Raw genomic sequence first — 23,004 nt, forward strand, 5'->3', positions numbered from 1 at the left:
ATTTTAAATTAGTTTAAAAATTGACTTGATTAAATCTAGGGGAAGTAAGATAAAGGATTTTAAAAAAAATACAAAATTTTATTTAAAATAATTAAAAAGATATATTTTGACATTCACCTCGCAAACTCATAATCTTAACAGTTACACGAATCTTTTTGTTACAACAGTGTCAATATATATATATATTTATATATATAATGAGGAAATTGAAAATTCTAAAAGCTGGAATAGCTCAGTTGGTTAGAGCGTGTGGCTGTTAACCACAAGGTCGGAGGTTCAAGCCCTCCTTCTAGCGAGTTGATTTTCCCTTTTATGCCGGCTAATCTATGATGTTCTCGTTTTGTTTTTTTTTTTTTTTTTTTTAAGGAAAACTTTTTGAATCCAAAAACCAAAAGCAGAATACTTTTTCGAAGGAAAGCCACCATGCTTGGCTTTACTAATCATGTTGATAAAATAAATTCTGTACCCCGAATCAGATTCTTTCTAATAACACTTGGGATCCCTGAAGTCAACTGATTAGACGTTCAAGACCAAGTTCCTGAGAGATAACTTGAGATTAATCCAAGAAAGCCAGCCACGCTTTCACCGCATGCATTGATTATTATCAGCTTTCACAGAGAGAGAGAGAGCTCTTATTGACATTACCATACGAGTAGGGAAATTTAAGGTAATGTTTGACATCATTTTGCTTTCAAAAATATGTCAGGAGTTGTTCGTTCTCCTTTTCTTTTCAAAAAATAAAACTGCCAACAAATTTTCAAAGAAAACTTAGCTTGCGAAGCTCTTATTAAAAAATGATTCTGCACGGCATAAACCATTTGAGTGGAGAAGCCATCATAGAGTGGAGAAGCCAACATTCTGCAGACACTTGAATGCTTATGCTTGATCTGAACTACTTATAAGGTTAATAAAACATGAATCAAAACGACGACTAACTCGTTGTGAAGGCCTGATTGAAGTGTACATAAAGAGCTCCTCATTTAAGGGAAAGGAGGAGTTTAGAATTGGCAGAATTAAGGCTCTAATAAGCTCTTATGTGGGCGAAGAAGTGAAAAATACAAGGCGTAGGGGGATCATTTGTGTCCCATTTGCATAAATTGTAAGCCACACGTGAGAAACTGTGTGTAATGGGATGTTTGAAAATGTAATATTAATTCTTTTAAAATATATTTTTAATTTTAAAATATATTAAAATAATATTTTTTTAGTTTAAAAAAATATTTTTTGATATCAACGAATCAAAATAATTTAAAAATATAAAAAATATTAAAAAATAATTTTTTTCATAAACACTTTGTACAACACGTAATCTATAAATAACTTAATAGAAAAGCAAATAGCTTTAGCCCATGTAAATACTAAAGGTTATTATATTTTAAGATAAGCTAGCCTTGTAGGAGTGCTTATTCTCTATGAGAATAGATAGTGAGCGGTTTCTCTTGCATGTTGCAAAGAGAAAAGAATAAGATTTTCTTATTCTATCTTGTATCATGTTAGAACGATAGATTGAGAGAAAGTGAGATTGGATAATTTAAGATTTTGGAATAACTGAATAATTTTATGTGATTTCTTATAATATTTAATTATTTTATAGTAGATTTCTTCGATCGTTCGCTCATCGAGTAGATCTAAATTATAAAACAATATAATTTTCTTTTTAAAGGAAGAGAGTTTATTACCATCAAACTTATCAATAAAAAATCATCTGTTGGGAAATTTGTAACAGGTTCCCAAGTTCTTCTTTCAACCCTGAATAAGTTTTAATATTATATTTATTTGCAACCAGCTTTTTTCCTTGGAAATCAGTTGATAAAATTTGTCAACCGATGATGCCAACCGCAGGTATGCTGTTCCAAATAAATTTTTGTGGTTAATTTATTGGAAATAATTATCAATAGAAAGATATCGGGAAGAGAGAAAATTAAATTACTAATCAATTATCATACGAAAGAACTTGTTGCTGAAAATCCTCAACAAAAACTATTGCCAATAGCTTACCAACGACCACCAGCAATGGGTGATTATTACCAACAGCTTACCGATTGCCAACAGTTGTTGACTTTGACAGAAATAAAATCTATGGTAGATCGCGTTCGTTGTTTTTGTTGTCTGTTTCAATGCTAAGATGCTCTCTGATGAGCATCGCAGCTTCTGTGTAATTGACTTTGACATGCTAAACAAGAATAAAACTTTTAGCTGAAGAAATTTCGAGCCGCCTAAAATAATGCATGTGAGCTCTGACACATGCAGGTCCATGAACGAGTACTCTAAAGGACACTCCCCTACGCGTCTCCTCAATAATCTGGCATCGTTTAGGTTTTTGCTTTCAGACTGTATTTGATTTTGAAGTATTTTGGCAACCAATTATCTATTTTTTTACGTTGAAAAAAACAGATAAAAAAGTGAATGATATGCCGAACAAAATATTTATCCCCCAGCACTAGCTCACAATCATATCAGTATTTATCACTTTCACAAGATTTGAGGATTTAGGGGAGAAAATTTACTTGAAACACTTCTGAATTACAAAAGTAAGAGAAATACTCTCACGAAAGGATATGAAACTAATCTAATTACTGGCCATGCAGATGCCTTGCATATGAGAGGGAACCTTATCATACCACTCTATCTGAAGTCCAAGAATCAATTCCCGTTGACATATTATATTGCCACTTCTTATGATATCTGCCTCATGCAAATTTGGATGACAAGAGAATAAATTGACCTAGTTGCACTGATACCCTTAGGTGGCGTGATGGTTTGGATAGAGATTTGCAATCCTATTCCTTCAATATCTTGGGCTATAAATACGTAGACAATGCTGCACAAGATTGATATTGAGATCTAGTAGAGAAAAAATAGAGTACTGGAGATGTCCCATTAGGAGATGTAATTAATTAGGGACAATGTTGAAGCTCCTTGATGCTTATCTTGAGTGTCTTCCATGAAAAGACGAAAGAGTAGAGACCGAGCCAAGAATGACTTGTCGGCAGGCTAGCAATTGCTACGTACAGAGCATTATGTATGCTAGAATGAGTATTCCGTCGGGTCGTTCTTGGCTCAATTTTGCTCTTCGTTTTCTCATGCGAGCCTCTCAAGAGCTAATTGCGTGCTGATTGCACCTTGAGCCCAGACCTCGGAACTATGTTCTCAATCTTCGCTGAAGGTTTATTTTAATTTTATGCATTCTTTTGTCTGTTGCTAAACGTATTTTATATATAACCCACATCATCAGGGATGGTGGTTTTTTACTTTTGAATGTTACCCTTCGTTAGTTTATATGTCAATTGAAAATAAATCTATTTTCTATATGATTTTAAAAACGAACTCTCTACACTGTTCAATGAACAGTGTTCATGAGCCCGTACGAACAATGTTTTCCCAAACACAATTAGAAGAATAGACTCTGTTTACCAATCAAAAATCTTCTTTAATTTTCTTACGATGCCGACACAAAGTCAAGAATCTTTTTTCATAGTGTAAGAACAATCACCAAGTGCATGCAGGATAGAATTACTGGTCCATATATAAATAAGTGTATAGAGAGGGAGGGAAAGGGAGAGGGAGAGGGAGAATCCAGGGGAAAACCTGATAATGTCCACCAATTTGGACTCCTATCCTTTTTACGTTGCCGGAAGGAAGCATGTATATCTTGTAGTGATACTTTGGGCCCTGAGCATGTCATCAAGTAGTTGATAGAGGAGATCTATAGAGATTTCAAATTAAACAGCGATGAATGAAATGAGTAAAACGAAAAAACTTTAAAATTTGGTCCCCGACTTAAGGCTAGATTACAGGTTGGGTGGATTGATTTGGATCTATCCAATTATAAAAAAACAAGAGCAAAATAAAAAAAACTACTAATTTCATCACTGACCTCGCCCAGGCTAGAGTTGATAGATCCTCGAGTTAACATGATGAGTAAACAGTACTCCACCCTCCTTAACTATTGCTCAAAATAGAAAAGAATCTATAAATAAATTATTTATTCTGTATAATAAATAAAAAACTAAAATAGAAGGAGTTGGTTTCATTATGCTTATGAGCAGTTAAATAACTTTTTTTTTTCATTTATGAACTTTTTCTTTCTTTCAATAAAACCTTTTTATAGCCTAATTAGAAAAAATTAGGCTTCAAATTATGGTAAAAATACAAAGTTGGAACATAAAAAGACTAAAATATAAAAAATAAAGAAAATATATTGATAACTCTTTTTATTTTGGTTCAAAAATTATTTTTTTATTTTTTATTCTCTAATTTGAAGAGAAAAAAACTTATTTAATAATAATGAGGAGAAAGAAAGTGGTTAGTTTAACCACTTTCAGCAATGAAACTCATTGTTGTTATATCACTTAGACATGCGTATTTGGGTTTTTTTTTTAACCTATAAGATTTTTTTTAGTATTTTGATACTTGTTTTTCAATCTTATTTTTTAATATTGAGTTTTTATTTTATTTTTTAATATTTAATTGATTTTAAATAAATTATCATATAATAAAATAAAATAAAAATTAATTGAATATGGTGGAGTCCATGATGGGAATCACAACTTTACAAGTTAATCAGATTAATCTAAATTGTTTTTTTCCTTTAATTCTGCCAAATTGATAAATTTATATTAAGGTAATTGTCTATCACAAGATTTAATTTGAAACTTATACCAAACAAAGAAGAGTCGAGACAAAAAATTTCAAGTTTAAATGTTATACCTAGTTTAATAATAATTAAAAAAAAAAAAACTTAGTGCATGAAGAAACCTAGTTAGTATCTAAATAAAATTAAGGTTTGACCCGATCCCTTCTCAACTATGGCTTTTATTGTATTGGCTTTTTAGAGATAGCAAACTATTGAATAGGACAAAAAAAAAAGATGGTTACTAAAATATTAGACATTTCGGACGTCTGAAATAAAATTTGTTAATATTTAATGTTTTATTAAATTTATGGTTCAACTGGAAAAAAAAAAAGGAAACATAAATCATATAACCATACAAGATATCATATAAAATGATTCCTTTTACATGGTAGAATGTAAGCATTAGCTACCACCAGTTCTAAATAATTTTTGAGATGTATAGTTGACCAGACATAAAGCAAAGGACTCAAATATAAAAAGTTGCAGGCACCAGATTAAAGAGTGTTATCAAATTATTAAAATTTTATATATTGCGTGCAATTAATTAATATACAAAATAATTAAGATTAAAAGACTCGAGAAGTTCTCAAAATACTTGATGAAAAACAATATTGCATATATAGGAGATAAAGCTATGAATATTTTTCTTACCCAATATGTAAATCCTGAGGGGGAATGAGAGCCTAGCAAGAGTTAGCACTTCATCGACTTTTTGTGGCAATCTCTCATTTTAAAATATTTTTAAAAAATAAAATTTATTTTTTAATTATTATACAGTGATAGAATATGCAAAAATAATTCTTTTTAAAAGCCTTTTCTGTAATGCTCTCGACATATTTATTTTTATTTTTTCTGAACATGAATGTGCTTAGCCCAAACCCAATAAACACGACTCAAAATAAAGAAACCCAAGTTATCAAACCATAGCCCGAAAACTCATTAGCTTTTATCTAGGAAAGTCCAAGACCAACCCAACATATAGATATATTTAGGCCCACAAACACCAGCCCATACTTCTTCATTGAAAGAAAATGGATCAAGACACGGGGCTTAAGACAAAAACCTTGGAAAGGTATAAAATTGGTTTTAAAGGTACACCGCCAAATGCTTGCTCTTTTACTGTCAGCATGCCATGCTCAAGAAAGATGGTCACTTTAGATATTGTAACTCCCACTTGGAAAAGGCAAGGCGCTAACGAAAGTGGGAGAAGCAACATCAAACAGCAAACATAAAGTATAACATAGGTATGAAGGGAGCACCTGCAATGTCTAGAGCTACTTGCTTTGATTTTATTTCATATCTGGATCTACAGTTCCACATAAAAGGCTGCCTTCATTAGCTCGAACTTGGAAGGCTGCAGTATCAACGTCTTCGAGAAGCTGATGTGTAACTCGGAAAGCTGATGTTGGGAGAGAATCAAAGTTTAAAGGCTGGATCTTAAACAAGAATGGAAAGGCTAGATTATGGTCTAGAACAGATGTTGATTGAGCGTGTGGATTTGGCTCAAAATCTCAAGTAGATTCAAGGAATTAAATCGTCATTGTTGCTGACCTATTAGAGAACACATTTCTTGCATTGTGCGTTGTCAAGAGAATCAATCAAGATCAGAAATTAAGCTCAAAGATCGTGTGAAAGCTAGCCGTTTCCGCCTTGCCCAAAAAATCTGCAAAATTAAAGAACAAAATGACATCGTTTGCTTTGAATCTTCAAAGAGTGTTCTTCTCCGGTTTAATCAAAACTCACCGTATCATTTGATGTGAAGCAGCGTTGTTTTTCTTTCTCAAATGGAATTGGGTTTTTTCTAATTTAATCATACTAACATTAGACCAGTCCTTTCACTTTGGTGCCTTTTGCTTTTCGGTTCCCGTGCTTTCAATTTTCTAATTTTATTCAATTCTCACCTTTTTCTCTTAATTGTTTTTCAATTTCATCCCTGATTGAATTACAACATGCCCTCTGATTTTTCTGTTTCTCTCATATTAGTCCCTGGTCCTTCAATTCTTTATTTTTAAGCCAAATTAACTTTCAATTTCAAGTTTTTCATCAATTTTTAAATTGGCTATTTGTTTTGAACTTATCTTTGAATTTCAAATTTCTTTCAATCTTAGATTAAGTCTTTTTTCTCAATTTTCTCTTCAATTTAAACTTTGATTATTACTCAAAAATTTTCAAATTTAATTTTTATTTCTGATACTTGATTATTGGTCTAGTCTAACTCAATTATGTATTTTTTTTTTATAATTTTTATTATTATTTCTAAGCACACAAAGATTAAATAAAAATAACAAAAAATAACTTAATTTACTGAAAAGCTATATATTTTTAGATTTTTTTATATTTTATTTTTTTGAAATAAAAAAAAAAATAAAAGTAAAAATTTATGTTACTACAAGCAGAAGGATTATCTTTACCTTCCCATAAAAAAGAGTGATACTTCTGCTCAACAACAGCTTTAATCGCTGAAGGAAGGATAAACTTAAATGCTTAGAATTACTGATGTAATTAATGAGTTCCAGTCTGAAAAGACAGTGATTAGAGACATACTTTATACATTGAAGATTCAAAGCATGAGCATTAGACTGGCTTTTGTGTAGAAAATCTCAATCTTCAAAGGATTAAATTTATGTCCTGACAAATGATACAAATTATGCACAAAAAGAAAACAGAAAAAAGATTTAATAGCCACCATAGCTTTAGGACCGTCATTAAATTAATATCTTCAGATCATATGCAAAACAAAGGTGAGTGAGAGCAACGTTGGTTGCATTTCCAATATCGTTAAAAAACTAGCCTGCCTCCCAGGTTAACATGATGATTTACTAGCCTGGAATGGGTTTTACTTTGAATGATTTTTATTATTATTATTATTAAAACAATTATTGTTTCAATATTTAAAAAAAAAAAACATAAATTAGATAACCTATCTATAGCAATAATTTTTAAAAATAAAAAAAGTTTATTACAAGGATAAGCTTGTTTTAATCATTGTTTCAAAATATAAACCTAACTTGATAAATTGACTTGTAATTATTACTTATGATTCAAGATTTAGATTAGATCAGATTTTTAAAAAAAATTATTTTGATATGATTTTGTCAAAAACTTGAGTTCATCTGTGACTTGATTAATCCAATTAAAATTTGTTGATTTTTTTATTTTTTTTATTTTTTAAATAATATTACTTTTAGTATTTTTATAGAATAAAAATAATTAACATGATTTAAATTAATTTAGATGAACTTATTTAACTCGTGTGATACAAAACTTATCCACGTTCAACTGAACTTCAAATCCAGTATTAAAACTATGTTTTAAACCCTTTCCTTCCTGCAAAGGGAACACATCATTCCTCATTGATAACACGTGAAATCAAATAAGCTACAAGTCAATCTATAATTATTGGACTTTGGCCTTATTGTTTAGCTAAACATTACTTCCTTTTACATTATTTTTTTTAAAAAAAAAAGGGAAAAGAAAATAGCATGCAAGTGAAATTTAGCTCTTCGTCAATTCTCTCTCTCTCTCTCTCTCTCTCTCTATATATATATATATATATATATATATATATATTCAATCTATTTTACGATTTTCCTCCTGAAAAAATGATGATGGTATAATTTCCTGGCAAGACGTGCTACAGTTTTATAATCCTTATCGCATGCAGTGAACGAGCCAGAAAATATTTTAAATGAAATGATAAATTATTGATAAATATTTAATATTATGTAAACATGTGGTATATAAAAAAATTAATTTAAAATATATATATTAATTTATATCAAATGATATTAATTTAAAAATATTTTTAAAATAAAAATATTTATATTATAATTATTTCTTTGAAGTTTTTATTTTTTAAAACCGCTTCACAATGATTTTATTATTAATTTTATTAAAGATATCTTTTTTTATATATATAACCACATTGTCACTTGTCCGCTTATCTCTTATCCTATTCTGCAATCTACTCTTAATAATATATATAATAGAAAAAATCTTTCACTATAACAACTATAGTCGGTAGAAGTAATAAAAATTTAATAAGTGCATATACCAATTAAAAAAAACTCTCTCTAAACTATTATTTTTTGTTTTTATCATTTTATCTGCAAGACTAGCAATACCTTCAATACTAGAAAACTCATTATTATTATTATATAGATCAATAATATATGTATTTAGTTGGTTATAAAGTATCACAAGGTCTACTATCAAGAATTTATTAGAATAAAAATAATCAAAATGAATAAGTTTTTTTTATTGAGAGCATATAAAGAATTATTTGGATTTAAACATGCCAACATAAAAAAAGTAATTCCATATTCATTTTAGTGAATCAACCGTAACTCATTAAATTACATATCAATGATATTATTAGGCAAGTAACATAACTACACACATAATAATTTGTTGTTAGGAAAAAATCAATGGAGTTACACAATAATCATTATATTACATGGATTTGATTTAACTATCAAACAATCTCAATTATATTTGATTTTAAAGTAACAAACACTTATTATATGTGTGTGTGTTAGCCTTGTATATTTATCTAATTACAATTTGTTTTATTTTATGATAATAAGATAAATCTTAAATCAAAATTATATACAAATACATGTGCCAAGCACGAAGTTGTTTACATCTAATGTGTTAAAATATATTGCATGAAGAATTTGTTCATATAAAAAAATTATAATAATTAATATTTTACTTTAATATTCTTACACCAAATTTCCTATTTAGTAGTATTTTTTTTATAAAAAAAATAGTAGCAATGTAAAATAAAAATATAAGTAATATTTTTTTATTAATTATGTTTTTGAGGTTATATTTTCAAATTAGTAGCTTTCTTTTATAAATAATTGGTAGTGATAACAAGCACAAAAGTAGAGATTAATCTTCTTTTTTCAAGATCCAAGTTATTAAATTCTGTTTATAATCTTGATAATTACTTTTTCAGTCTCTAATTAATGAATAATGAAATAACAAGTGATTAAGTAATTTTAGAATTGCTAACATAACATATTGAAGTACTATGCACCTGTATCTAAAAAATAATAAGTCATTCATTGAGTTTTACTTGACAGACTACTTAGTTTCTTAACTAACAATTATAAGCTTAAAAAATTGATTTTTGTTAGCTACTCTTTAAAACTTAAATCCAAAATTCTCCATCTTTCTTGAAAAAGAAACAAAATGAAATAACCTCAACTAAATTTATTATTTAAAAAATTAGAACAAAAATTGATAGTAAAAATTCAAGAATCATTGCAATTCTGAAATTCTAAAAAGTGGATATGACATAAATTGAGTCAATACAAATAAGTCAAGAAAGAAAGAAAGAAAAATAAATCAACTTACCTGAAAGAAGATACAAAGAAATTGACAAGAAAAAAATAACAAGAAGATAAAAATTATTGAGATATAAACTTATAAGTTGTGGTCTTTCTCTAATCACGTCATTTTCTACTTTTTTTTGTTTAACTTTTTTTTGTAAGATATTGGTTATTATATTAATATTTTTATATAAAAGTATTTTGAAAAAAAAAGGTTGGCTCATGCTATGATCATTCATAGTTTCTTTGCAGATGTAATGTTAGTTGACTTTAGAGTTTCTTAATTTTATTATAAATAAACTTATAATGCAATATAATCTCTTGTTAATGATGTAGCTAAGGTGCCAATTAAACAAAACACAACTGGATCTTGTAATTAACCAATAATTTGATCCCATAAATCTCTACATCCCTCAAACTTTCAATTTAGTCACATGTGGTCCCTTTGTGCAACAAAAGTTCATTTTCTTTATCTCTCACATGTACACATCTAAATGTGTGAAAAAACCGCAATTAACCATAAAGAGAAAAATAACGAAATGGAAAGATTTCCCCAGCTTAGAATTAATTTGATATTTTAAAACAACTCGAAGGATTAAATGAAGCTAGTTTACTTATTATTAAAGATGTTTTTGGTATTGTAGTTGATATTTTTCAAAAATATTTTTTGTTAAAAAATGCTTTAAAATAATTTTTTTATTTTTAAAATTAGTCATATTAAAATCATTGAAAAACACAAAAAAAATATTAATTTAATATTTTTAAATGAAACGTATTTTTTTAAATGCATCTAAAAATAAAAAGTTACCTAACTCCAAAATGTGTGTTTATTTTGGTGCAGAGTAATCTAAAAATCAAAGCTCCAAGTCAGAAAACAAAAGTAGTTAGGAATGGAATAAAAGAAAAGGAAAGGAAGGGAGACATGTGAGCATACATGGAGACAATTGTTGAATCCAGGGCTAATAAATCCTCAATTACTCTCCTAAATCCCTACATACAATATTAAAAACCTTTTCTTTTACGATAATATTAAAAAAGTGTAATCTCAAATAATTAAATTATAAATATTTAACAAACTTGTTAAGAATGTGGAGGCCGTAATGTTGGATGATGGGCTTTAGGGCACACTAGGCAATTATTGTTGCACTAAGCAAATGGGGTGGCGTGGATAGATCTCTAGGAGTTTAAGAATATAATTAAGAGGTGTGATTAGCTTATGGTTGTCCCAAGAGACTAAACATGACAGCTAATTAGGTCCCTTGTGCTAAAAAGATAAGATGGATCATACCTTTTCAATAATTTTAATATAGTTTTCTTTGGAGCTGTTGACCTTACATTTATTTTTTTTAATTCAACTTGTCCAAGATATTAAAGCTGTAAAAGAATCTACGTAGAAGTAATAAAAGTTTTTTTTTTGAGTAAATCAATGAAAATAATATAAGGTTGTTTTTTTTTTAATTTAAAATTCAGCTGATTGGGCAGGTTGGGGACAATCACTCAATTGCAAACCATTAAACCAATGAGGAGTTTTTTATTTATTCAAACCTAAAAGAAAATCAGATGGGTTAGATCTAACATTCCATATTATAAACTTAATGACTTTTTCATTATATATATATATTTTAAATAGTCTAGGGCATTCATGAATTACTTTTAATATTTTCTTATCACGTAATGAGAAAGTCATTTGTATGTAAGTATTTGATTATTGTTTTTAAGATTGAAAAAAAATAATGAAAATATAAATGTATTCGATTAAAAATATGGAAATATAAAATAAATATGTGATAGTTTTGAAATAAATTTTTGTACTTTAAAAATAAAAAATAAATAAAAATAAGTTCACTATACTTTTACAATATTTGTCTTTTCAGTTCTGAAATAATAATTAAACACTACATAAATAAATGTTATATAAAATGCATGAATATATGAAAAAAAATCATTTTTTATGTTACTGTATTAATTTATTAGCATTAATATGCGAAAGAAGATCATTTCTCACTTGATTCTAGTATCATTCAACAATAAAAAACAAAATACATATATATAAAAAAATCATGAACAACTCCAAACTCTGCATACCTAGGGAGGGGGGAAAACAAGATAGAAAAAAACATGTATTAAATTGTTGGAATATTACCTTAGCAGCAAATACAAAATCCTTTAAAAGGTTTTTTTCTCTCGTCTCACGTTTACTTTTCAATGCCCAAAGATCAACTCTTAGACTCCAAACTTGATCTTGCATGCCAACAGCATTGACTCAATATATATATAAAAGATCTACCGTTCTACTTCTAGAAATTAACAATACTTTTTTAAGAAATTGAGTAACAACACATTATTTTTACAGGAAAGGAAGAAGAAATGGCGAGTCTCTATGCCAAATAATTCCTCAATAATTCCATATTATTTCCCATGAGTTAGATCAAAATTCCAAAAAGAGAGAAAGAACTTGAAGCAAATGACTATTTTATAAACAAACAATAGAAAAAATTAAAATATTTGTTTTATTTATTTATTTACTCCGAGATCCTTCAAATCATGCATGGATGAGGGGCAAAAAAAAAAAAAAAAGGTTCATGAATACAAGCTTAGCATTTGAAAATTTGTTTATCTCATAAGATAACATGGCAAATAATTTTTTGTTTCATAGGGTAATTAAGTTTTAAAAAATGATTGAATAATTAATTTATAGTGTGACCACATAATTGTGGCTCACGAGCCATGTTACAAAGTCTTGAGAGAAAAATAAACAATGAATCCCATTTCATTTTGCATGATTTATTCAAGCCCATAGTTAAGCTTGTTTAGGTCAGCAGCAGACCCTCTCCACGTGAAGAAATGTGTCATCTGTGCGTGCCTTATCAAATGTCAAATGAGCCAATAATAATTGCCAAAAAAAAAAGAATTATATTGTTATTAATTAGTAAACATCTAAAATTAATTGCTTCACTTTATTTTTCAGATTATTAGTAAATTGAAGAAGGTTTGAATCTTAAAATTATATACAAAAAATAATTTTTTTATATATTAATTATATATGAAAAGTTATTTATAAGATCGTTAAATTGATTTATTTTCTATGAATTAATCTCAATTTAATTGAATTAATTAAAAAAATATTATTTTTAGATTTTTAAACAAAATTAGGAATTGACTTGTCCAATCAACCTAAAAACTACTTTCTAGATTAATTTAAAATACAGCTCAATCTAGATGTTGAATGGGCAAGTCCAATAGCACTTCTTGAAACTAGATCCAAAAATGATTTAGTGAAAGTATATAAGAATAATTTAAAAATACTTTTATTAATGCGAAAAAGAAAAAAGAAAAAGAGAAGGAGAGTGCTTACGAGGACCGTTCCATTCCCATTATTAAATAACCTTGCTAGCGGCAGGGTGGTTCTTAGAAACAGTCAGATCGATCAAATCAATGTGAGACCTTTCCTTTTCCAATCCTACATAGTTGAAAATTAAATAATTTGAACAAAACTATGCATTAGCAATTAAATGGAGCTTAGTTTGACCCCTTTGGCAGATGCAGCCTCGCCTGCAACAAAATGACATGTCAAATTGGGAATTAAATTATTACTCCACTTTTTTCTATTTTTTAATCCATTTACTGCAATATTTGCTGCAGGGCAATAAAAACATGGCAAGCAATTAATAAGGATTTTATTTTCTATTTTTTGAAAAAATATTAAATTTTTTATATATGTATTTTGATCACAGCAAGCAAGATCCTTCCATTCAGGGTGGTTGCTTGATTCAACGGTAACAGTTCTGAAACCATCAATACAAGGGATTTAGGTAAGAAAAGTCAATATCTCTAAATCACATATAATTACATTAAGAATTAAAAAAAAAGACCAATTCCCAAAAGGTGCATAAGGGCTCATAAAAATCCAAAATATAATTACATTAAGAATTAAAAAAAAAAAGACCAAAAAAGAAGAAGAGAGAGAATGAAATAATAGAATGATTGAGATTAGATCCTAAATCATGGCTCTAGTGTTCTATTATAAAAGCAAGACATACAAATTTGTGTAATGAATAGATCCTAAATCATGGCTCTAGTGTTCTTCTATTATAAAAGCAAGGCATAAAAATTTGTGTAATGGATTGAAATTTCCACTAATAAATTATAATATATAGTTTACCGTTGTCTTATTTTTTTTCTTCGAAACTTTGAATTGTTCCAACTACGCCTCCCTAGACCTAAATATCTATGAAAATTTGAACGAATCAATAAGAAATTGCAAAGTATAAAAAAAACATTGACCCCATATATATATATATATATATATCTGGTCAGTTAAAATTACAAGGGTGTTTAAGTCATTTCACATACTTAATTTTCCAGCTCAATACAAAACACCGGCACACATTGGTCGCTTCCTAACATGCAACAAGACACATTTCCTTTTTCTTTCTTTTTTTCTCTTTTCTTTTCCTAATTTATCCATCCAATAATCAAAGCAAGCATGGCCATACTATTAAGAAAACCGTAATGAATCATTAATCAATTTAATTACTACTTAATTAACAAAAATAATCCGCCGGCTTGAATTTCCTACCTGTTTTTCTGTTTGGAACAGAGCCAGCCCTCCCTAAATAACGACCGGATGATACCACATAGGAAGACTTCTCCATTTTGTTACCATTTTTGGATGTAAGAGAGAAAAAAATATATATTAAGACAGAGAGAGAGAGAGAGCCAGCAAAACAACAGAGAGAAGAAGAAACTCACAACACAACACAACACAACGCACATAAACGGATCATACGAAGACACAGAGACAGACACAAACACTCTCTTACCTCTCGCTATATATGTAAATATAAAGTGTTTTCCTTTCTGGGTTTTCGTGTTCTTGTTTTTTATTTTATTTTTGTGGTTTTTGGGTGGCCCCAGATCTTGAACAGCCAATAAGGGGAGAAATATTTGATCTTTTTGGATCAAGTTTTTGAATTGATTGAGATAATTTGAGATCTGGGTTCTTCTCTGTTCAGCTTTATCAGGTGTTGTTATTGTTTTTGCTCTTTCATTGATTTTTTTTAGTTGATGGGGGCGGGGGGGTTTTGATTCTTGTTTGTTGTTTGGGTTTTGAGGGAAATAATTGAGGAAAAGGAAGTGAAAGTAGAGGAAAGAATGAATCTTTTTTTTTTTTTTATGTTGTGTTTTTGTGGGGTGTGTTGGTATTAAGAATTGTTGCGTGGTTGCATGGATCTAAGTGAGTGTTTTAGGCTGGTAAAGTGAATGGCGAATTCGGTATACTTTTAAATTTTATTGCAAGAAAAGATTGCTTTTATTTTCTTGGGAACCAAACAGGGGGTGGGAATTGAAGTGTGAAAATTTTCATATTTAGGAAGGGGAGGGGTTGACTTCAGTGCAATTGAGTGTGCATTTTGGATTTGGAACGAGTCGTGGGTTTTGTGTTTTGCTTTGGAACTGTAAGAGGGAATTGAAGTGTAAAGATTTTGATATTTAAGAATTGTTGTGGATTGGTTTGACTTTTTTCCAGGGGTTTGTTTTTTATATGAATTTATTGGTGAAGCAGGGGATACGGGTTTGGTTTTAGTAGTTGGGCAATTCGAGGACTTTGAATTGTTCGTATCCATCTAGGCTTTTTTATTTTCCTTTTACGTTTCTTGATCTTGTTTTTTATTTAATCTTTCGTCATGGTTTGGTTGTAATCTTCAATTGTTCAAAAAGCATTCACCTTTTTTGGCTCAGTTTGTTTGGTTAGAAAAGGTAGGATAATGATTTTGAGTTTTAGAATTTAGATTTTGTGCTATTAGCAAAGTAAATTCTTAAGTTCTATCTGATTGGAGCTTGATTTGACCGTAAAGGTGCCTTCTGGCATTATACCCTTTTTCCTTTTAGTTTTTTTCTTCTTACTCTTAGATCCTCACCTACATTATTTCTTATGTTTGAGAGTTTGTTGTGCGATTTCTTGGCTTGGTTAATGGTTGTGCTATTATTTCTCCGGCCATTAGTTTGGGTTAATGATGGCATGCTTGTGCTGTTTTTCCTTGTCTTGTTTTCCGAGGGCGTGTTTGCAAATAAAATGGTTTTCTCTTTGTTATTGCAAAGCATTGAAGATTCTCTGCCTCATTTGTTAAGAAGCAAACCTATTCCTCTTCTTTTATTTGTTCCTGGGGTTTATACTTGATTATCAGTTATGCAATCCAAATAGGTGTATTTTAACATGTCGAATATTAATTGATGGATTATGTTACACCAACTAATTATTTCTACTTTCTGACTTCAGATTTTTTGCACTCTATTGGAGATTTTTTTCAATCAATTGGAGAATCCCTTCTTGCTTTCAAATCCTAATTTCTTGTTTGAGAGAGAGTGGTGAAATGTGGCTGTGAGTAAAGTGATGCATCACTGGGAGTTTCTTCTCTGATGTGCTTGTAGTGGATGAAGACATCTCAAGTGTGGCGTCTAGGCATGGGTGATATGCAGATTTTGCCTGTAGCTCGCCACCGCCCTCCTTCAAAGAGGCCAACATGGATTATAGTTTTGGTTTCAATGGTCAGCCTGTTTCTAGTTTGTGCTTATATCTATCCACCGCAAAGCAGGAATGCTTGTTATGTATTTTCTTCAAGAGGATGCCAGGTTCTAACAGATTGGCTCCCACCTGCTCCTACAAGGGAACTTACAGATGAAGAAATTGCTTCTCGTGTTGTGATTAGGGAAATTTTGAGTGCATCTGTTACTCCAAGAAAGAACGCTAAAATCGCTTTTATGTTTTTGACTCCCGGCCCATTACCTTTCGAGAAACTCTGGGACAAATTTTTCTCTGTAAGCTTTGATCTCACCTTATGTTAAATATCCATATCTTTTCTATACATTCTGTTGAATTGTTATCAATTATTGCCTTTAAAGTTATTGGATCAAAGAAATCATTTTCTAGTTGTGGCTTATCATTTTTACGAGAATAGATGAAGCTTATGCAAGTTCATGCTTCAGACAATCTTTGATAAGTAAACATATTTAAACTGTCTACCAATCTTGAATTTATAGATAAGGCTTTAACTCTATATTGATTGATGATCGTTAGTTCCCATCTTTGTCTTGGATTGGACAGGCTAGAAACTGGCACATTGCATTAGCTAGAAGACTAGTCCCAGTATTCTAATACAGATAAGATGGTTTTGATGAATGTTTAAATGATTTGATAGGAAGAGATGAATGCAACGTTGTTTAAGATGGTTTCATGGGAAAGATTCTTCTTGCATGTCATAGGATAAAAAAACATAAAACAATCTTTGGAGGAGAAAAGGTATACATATAGTCATCGTTTTCTCTGTGTTAGATCTGATAATATGTTTGAAGACATGAAGCTAGGACTCTGAAATGTAGTACAAACAATCTTGTCTGGAAGCTTATTTTACAGAGATTCATTTCCAGAAGTCCTCTCTGGAAATATGATTTTTATCCCCAAAGAAATTGTGATATCACAAAATTCATTGCATTATTGGCTGTTATAACATGTTCCAGTGAAGTTGCAATTGAAAAACATTGTCGATATTGTCAAGCTGCATGTCGTTCTGAACTGTAACAGTTGATGTTCCTAAACTAGTAAAGCCTTTTTAGTGATTTATGTGGTCCATAATGCATATACAATAAATAATACAGGTTTTAGGTGCTGTTTACTCAATTGATTTAGCCAACTCAGATTTCTGTGTGGTTCAGCTATGTAAACGATGTCATTGTGCAGTTTAGGTGTGATGGGATGTTAATATGCTGTAATCAATGTCAAAACTGCTGATGTTTGTTGACAGATTTCCTTTTTGTTGTATGTTCTGTTAGACTCTAATCTTGTTATAAAAGTACCTGTTGCTGAAACTAATTTATCTTCTCTGCCAGGGTCATGAGGATAAATTCTCTGTTTATGTGCATGCATCCAAGGAAAAACCAATTCATGTGAGCCATTACTTTGTTAATCAAGATATACGCAGTGACCAGGTCTGTAAATTTAATGTCAACGTGACGTGCCTTTTTGGATTTTCATATATTTAATCTATTAATGTTTTACTTTGACTTTTCACACTTTTGGATGTATGTTTAAAAGAATATCCTATTGCATTTCTTCTTTTTCCTAATTTGCTGCATTTGTTTCAGGGCTTTGCAGGCCTCTAAGTTTTTTCATTATTTTATGGTTATGTATAGTCTCTTGGTCTCTGGTGCTTGCTCTGCTTTCAAATTAACAGAGTGATTAGTTATTTTCTAGGTTTGGGTTTCCCATTGTTAAGAATAGATGGCTGGCCAATGATTTCTCAAACAAACTTGCCTTGTCAATCACATATGTTGTATCTGCAGCTTGTAAGAAAGGACATGCTAGATGAGTTAATAGGATTTGGCTTCTTTTAATCCACCCATTCGTGATATTCTTTTGGGACGATGCCTTGGTGCTCTTGGAGTCCTGTTCCTTCTATAAGCTGTCCACTTTCCTTTTCCTGATTGACCATTTCCCCTTTTCTGCCGATAATGTCAAATGTCAGCCAATGAAAGATGAATCAGTGGTGACCTGATGCCTTCTTCAATTGTCCCTCTGTTCTCCAGTCAGCACTCTTTAATAATAATAACCAAAACATATGCATAAATCTTGTAAAAACTATCTTGTTTGCTATATCTGAAGATGTGGAACAAATTTTGACTAATCAATAGTTGTTCTGAGAGTGAGAAAATTTAAACTTTCTGACAGACTATTGGTAAAGGATGGATGTTACCTGTATCAAAATCATCATGGTACTGCAGATATTGATTTCCCAAATTCATGCTTAATCTCCAAAGAGTTGGTAAAACTAGTTAATTTAACCATATATGATGTAGAGATCATGTTAATGCTACCCTTGTAATGAGTAATGGGACACCTGTACCATGCACTATAAACCATGTGATGAATGGTAGAATTATCTAATGTTATTAGACATACTGAAAGCTATATTTTTAGTGTATGTTCATTGACCGAAAAACAGATCACATATCACTCAAATTACTAAATGAGTTTGGATTTGGTGAACAGCTAATAAATTCTGGCTTGGGGAATTTTTTTGCAGGTGATATGGGGAAAAATTTCGATGATTGATGCAGAGAGACGCCTATTGGCAAATGCTCTTAGAGATCCTGATAACCAACACTTTGTGTTACTTTCTGATAGGTATCACATTATATCTTCCTGTAGCTTTTATTCAATCTTGAAAATAACCTGAATTTGATATAATTTTGACCGCCCAGACTGAATGATCAAATCTCGTCTGACATTGCAGTTGTGTGCCATTGTACAAGTTTGACTACATCTACAACTATCTTATGTTTACAAATATAAGCTATGTTGATCGGTAAGTACTGTTCTCATACATGGCGGTGACCTTATGGTACTTGTGTAAGGTTTTCCAGTTGGCTACTATGATCATAGAAATGTTGTTTGTCTGGACTGTCATAGATCAATCACTACTGAAATGGAATACAATTGAAGACCTTTATATTTCAAATTGATCCTTTTTTCCCCTTCCTGATGGATGTGCCCTTTTGTTTTCAGCTTTTACGATCCTGGCCCACATGGGAATGGCAGGTATTCAGAGCACATGTTACCTGAAGTTGAGATGAAAGACTTTAGTAAGGGTGCACAGGTATACTTCCTCCAAGCCAATTTGACCATATGGCTATATTTTTTATGGTAACCCTTTTTGTTCTCCAAGGAGCAACTAAAGAAAATAATGCAGTCAATTATTTCATATTTTTCATTATTGGCTGCATGAACATGCAATAACATTAGAAGGCCAGAAGTAAATGTTTTTTGTAATTCCTACTAGTTATGATCATGCTAAGCTTTTGGCTATTTACTCTTGAACGTGGGTTCTTGATGTGATATCTTACAGTCAGGCATAGAAGCATATTAGTGTGACTTCTAGATATGTTGTCATGTTTACAATGGAGCTTTTGGTGTAGATAGATACATCAGCATAGAGCACATCGATTCAAATTCTGTCAGTTTATTTTCACAGTTTTTAATGAATGAACTTTTATGCAGTGGTTCTCAATGAAGCGACAACATGCTGTGATGGTTTTGGCTGACAGCCTTTACTATTCAAAATTCCGTGATTACTGCAAGGTATTTTCTCCTGAATTCTGACTTGAGTTATGGTTCTGTAATAGGTGTTTAATCTGTTCTATATGGGTTGCATTATTCCAACAGCCACAGAGTTGCATATATGTATATGATTGTTTTATTTTCTTCATGGTACACGTTGTCTCTTCTGAGTGTAGTGCAAGAATTTGGTTTGCTGAATGCACACTTAGCTCTTGATTCTCACATTGGAATATCAAAACAGTATTTGAGATTTTAGGGAATTTTTTCTTAAATATCTTAGAGATCTTCCTAAATTTTGTTTGATTCGTCTGACCTCCATCCAGAGAACATTTTTTTTATATCATTACACTTGGTCATGCAACTCTCATATTAGGAATAATAATCAGAATAAAGGATTCTTTATTTGTTCATGATTGCTGCATGCTCTGTTTTTTTTTTTATTTGAAGATTCATTTGTTCTTTCTTTTTAATTTCTTAATTATTTTTACTTTTCTTTCTTTGTTTTGTTCCCTTTTTTTTTTTTTTTGTTCTTGTTTTTTACTTGGATTGCAATTTGAGAACCTATTACAACCAGACTGTCTGCATCTCTTTCACCAACAAAATATTTTGTACACTTTGCATCCAACTAGTGTTTTCCGCCTGGAACCATATCAGATTCCCACAGCAGGGAACAATATGATGTCATTACTGGATGGTGGGATGATCTAAATAAAAAAATTGTTTGATATTCAATCTCATTCAGCTTAACTTTGGACCCTTCTTCCATGTTTTAAGTTCAAGCAAATGCCACAACAAAATGTCTTTTATCTTGCATTTGTTAACCGTGTGACCATTTTTAAATGTTTCATGACAACATGCTTGCTTGTGGGACTTTGTACATTATGGAGTTTCTAAATTTTGTTCTGATTATGATATTGACATGGATTTTTTACATAATTTCAGCCTGGCTTGGAAGGGAAAAATTGCATTGCTGATGAACATTATTTGCCAACCTTCTTCCATGTGAGAATCTTCCTCAATATTCCATTAACTTGACCTTCCATATCCTGGTTCCTCATTATGACATTCTTTTATATATGTGAATTCAGATGGTTGATCCAGGTGGAATAGCAAACTGGTCAGTAACACATGTTGACTGGTCTGAGAGAAAGTGGCATCCAAAATTGTATAGGTCTCAGGATGTTACTTATGACCTTCTGAGGAATATTACGGTAGGTCTTTCTTCATATTTAAGAGTATCTTTTCGAATAGGTACTGCCATTGGTGTTTTTAGTGAGAGTTTGGTTTATCACTGGCATGGTAGTTTAAAGTTCTTTGTAGATACAGCTGAATGGAAGTGATTGGAGTTTACTAGCATCCATCAAATACCCACTCCTTCATCCCAGATAGCCAATCATTTTAGTAACTATTCCCTTACTTCCCCTTTGTATGACAATGTAACACAGTATAATTGGTCATCACAACTTGGATTGGATCATTTACTGACGTTTATGTAGGCTGGCATGCCAATATGTTTAAAGGTGGACTGATTGTTCCTGTTATATTTGTAGTTAATTTCTTATGGGTGTTTTTTGTTGAACTGTGTTATTCATACGGGCCTTGATCGTAACCATGTGAATGTTTTTATCTTTACACAGTCAATCGATTTGAGTATTCATGTGACAAGTGATGAAAAGGTACAATTTTTTCAAGGCTATTTGGGTACTGGATTCTTTCATAAGTTGTTGGCTGACGTCTTTGTTTCTCCCTTCCCTTGTGCTTTTTGTAGAAGGAAGTGCAGGTGCAGCCTTGCCTATGGAATGGTATCACACGACCATGTTACTTGTTTGCAAGGAAATTCCACAAAGAAACTATTGATGATTTGTTGCAGCTTTTCTCGAACTACACAGCACTTTGAGTGAGATAGTTTTGACACTTCAAATTCTTTGGTCGAACCGACTGTTGCTTTCGACCACCCACCATCTTGGTTTCTCATTGAATCTTCCAAGTTACAAATTTGTAAATGTTGTGTCATCAAGGTGTGAATGTTCCGTCCCTCTAGCACAATTCTTGTGTGCAAGGACAGCTTGGAGAGCAGTTAGGATGACTTTAGATGGGATGGGAGGCCAACAGTTAGCTAGTGTTGCCCCCTTCCACAGGAGGGGGTGATTTGTTATCCATTTTTTCCCTTCATTTTGGGCCATTAGCGTTCTCCTTTGGTATAGTGAATTTTGAGGGATTTATTTTAGTGCATTTAATGGTTGGATGTTTTGTAAAAATAAATAAAAAAAATAAAATTGCGAACTTGCGAAGACAAAACTTTGTACAACTTATTTGAAAATTTGTCAGAAGCTTAAAAACAAAATTCCTTTAAATTTTTTTATTTTTAAAAAAAGTATTGGAAATTATATCAGCTTATAATTCCCAATTTTCCTGCTTTCCATTTGAATTGAAAGAGTGTTTCTTTTCTTCAAAATTTCCAAATTCTAGGACCTCTCACCTTGGCTTGTTGAATTTGGATGCCTGTCTTTGTAAATGCTTCTATATAGCATTACATTTGAATAATGCTGTGGTAAAAACCTGAGAGACCGCACCTGTCTGCATTTGAATTGATCTTGACGAGGAAGGAGCTGAGCTGCACGGTGAAGTGGAGTTCCCTCGGCCTTTGAGGGGCCTGATTTGTCTATAAGCTCAATGGGGAGTTGATACCATTTCCTCATCTGGACTCCATTCTCGTATTATCAAGAAAAACAAAGCAATCTGGAATGTCTATTTGCACCCTTCTAATTGGCGACTTTATTTGAAAAAAAATCTTTGCACTTACCATAGTTATAAGCCCTGACCTAAATATCAATATGATCTAAGGTTTGGAACAATGAATGTGCAAGTTGATAAGAGTTATCTCATGTTTTTTTTTTTTAAAATGCTTGAAATAGTAA

General features: G+C 30.9%; 1 protein-coding gene and 1 non-coding gene across 5 annotated transcripts; both read left to right on the forward strand.

The window, feature by feature from the left end:
• Nucleotides 1-221: 221 nt before the first annotated feature.
• TRNAN-GUU (transfer RNA asparagine (anticodon GUU)) lies at nucleotides 222-295 on the forward strand. Its single transcript has one exon. It is a non-coding gene; the product is annotated as a tRNA-Asn (tRNA).
• A 14,221-nt stretch (nucleotides 296-14,516) lies between these two features.
• Nucleotides 14,517-22,384, forward strand: LOC105120918 (uncharacterized). Of its 4 annotated transcripts, none has more exons than XM_011019337.1 (11): nucleotides 14,517-14,999; nucleotides 16,274-16,791; nucleotides 17,860-17,958; nucleotides 19,053-19,153; nucleotides 19,263-19,334; nucleotides 19,535-19,625; nucleotides 20,027-20,107; nucleotides 21,029-21,088; nucleotides 21,175-21,297; nucleotides 21,724-21,762; nucleotides 21,855-22,384. In XM_011019337.1, exons 2-11 carry the CDS (start codon nucleotides 16,408-16,410, stop codon nucleotides 21,981-21,983), a joined length of 1,179 nt encoding a protein of 392 aa, XP_011017639.1. In that variant the 5' UTR covers nucleotides 14,517-14,999; nucleotides 16,274-16,407; the 3' UTR covers nucleotides 21,984-22,384. The 4 variants fall into 4 exon arrangements, with proteins under 4 accessions (XP_011017639.1, XP_011017638.1, XP_011017640.1 ...); XM_011019336.1 differs by having other exon boundaries at nucleotides 14,517-14,812; nucleotides 16,253-16,791; XM_011019338.1 differs by having other exon boundaries at nucleotides 14,517-14,812.
• The last annotated feature ends 620 nt before the right edge of the window (nucleotides 22,385-23,004 follow it).

This window comes from Populus euphratica, unplaced genomic scaffold (assembly GCF_000495115.2).
Source record: "Populus euphratica unplaced genomic scaffold, PopEup_1.0 scaffold31.1, whole genome shotgun sequence".
Lineage (NCBI taxonomy): Eukaryota > Viridiplantae > Streptophyta > Magnoliopsida > Malpighiales > Salicaceae > Populus > Populus euphratica.

Bases quoted from the DNA above. Each gene is read 5' to 3' on its own strand.
- LOC105120918 (XM_011019337.1), top strand. From the start codon at position 16,408: ATGAAGACATCTCAAGTGTGGCGTCTAGGCATGGGTGATATGCAGATT. The intron at 20,108-21,028 runs GTATTTTCTCCT...ACATAATTTCAG, and splicing joins AATTCCGTGATTACTGCAAG to CCTGGCTTGGAAGGGAAAAA. The intron at 21,763-21,854 runs GTACAATTTTTT...TGCTTTTTGTAG, and splicing joins ATGTGACAAGTGATGAAAAG to AAGGAAGTGCAGGTGCAGCC.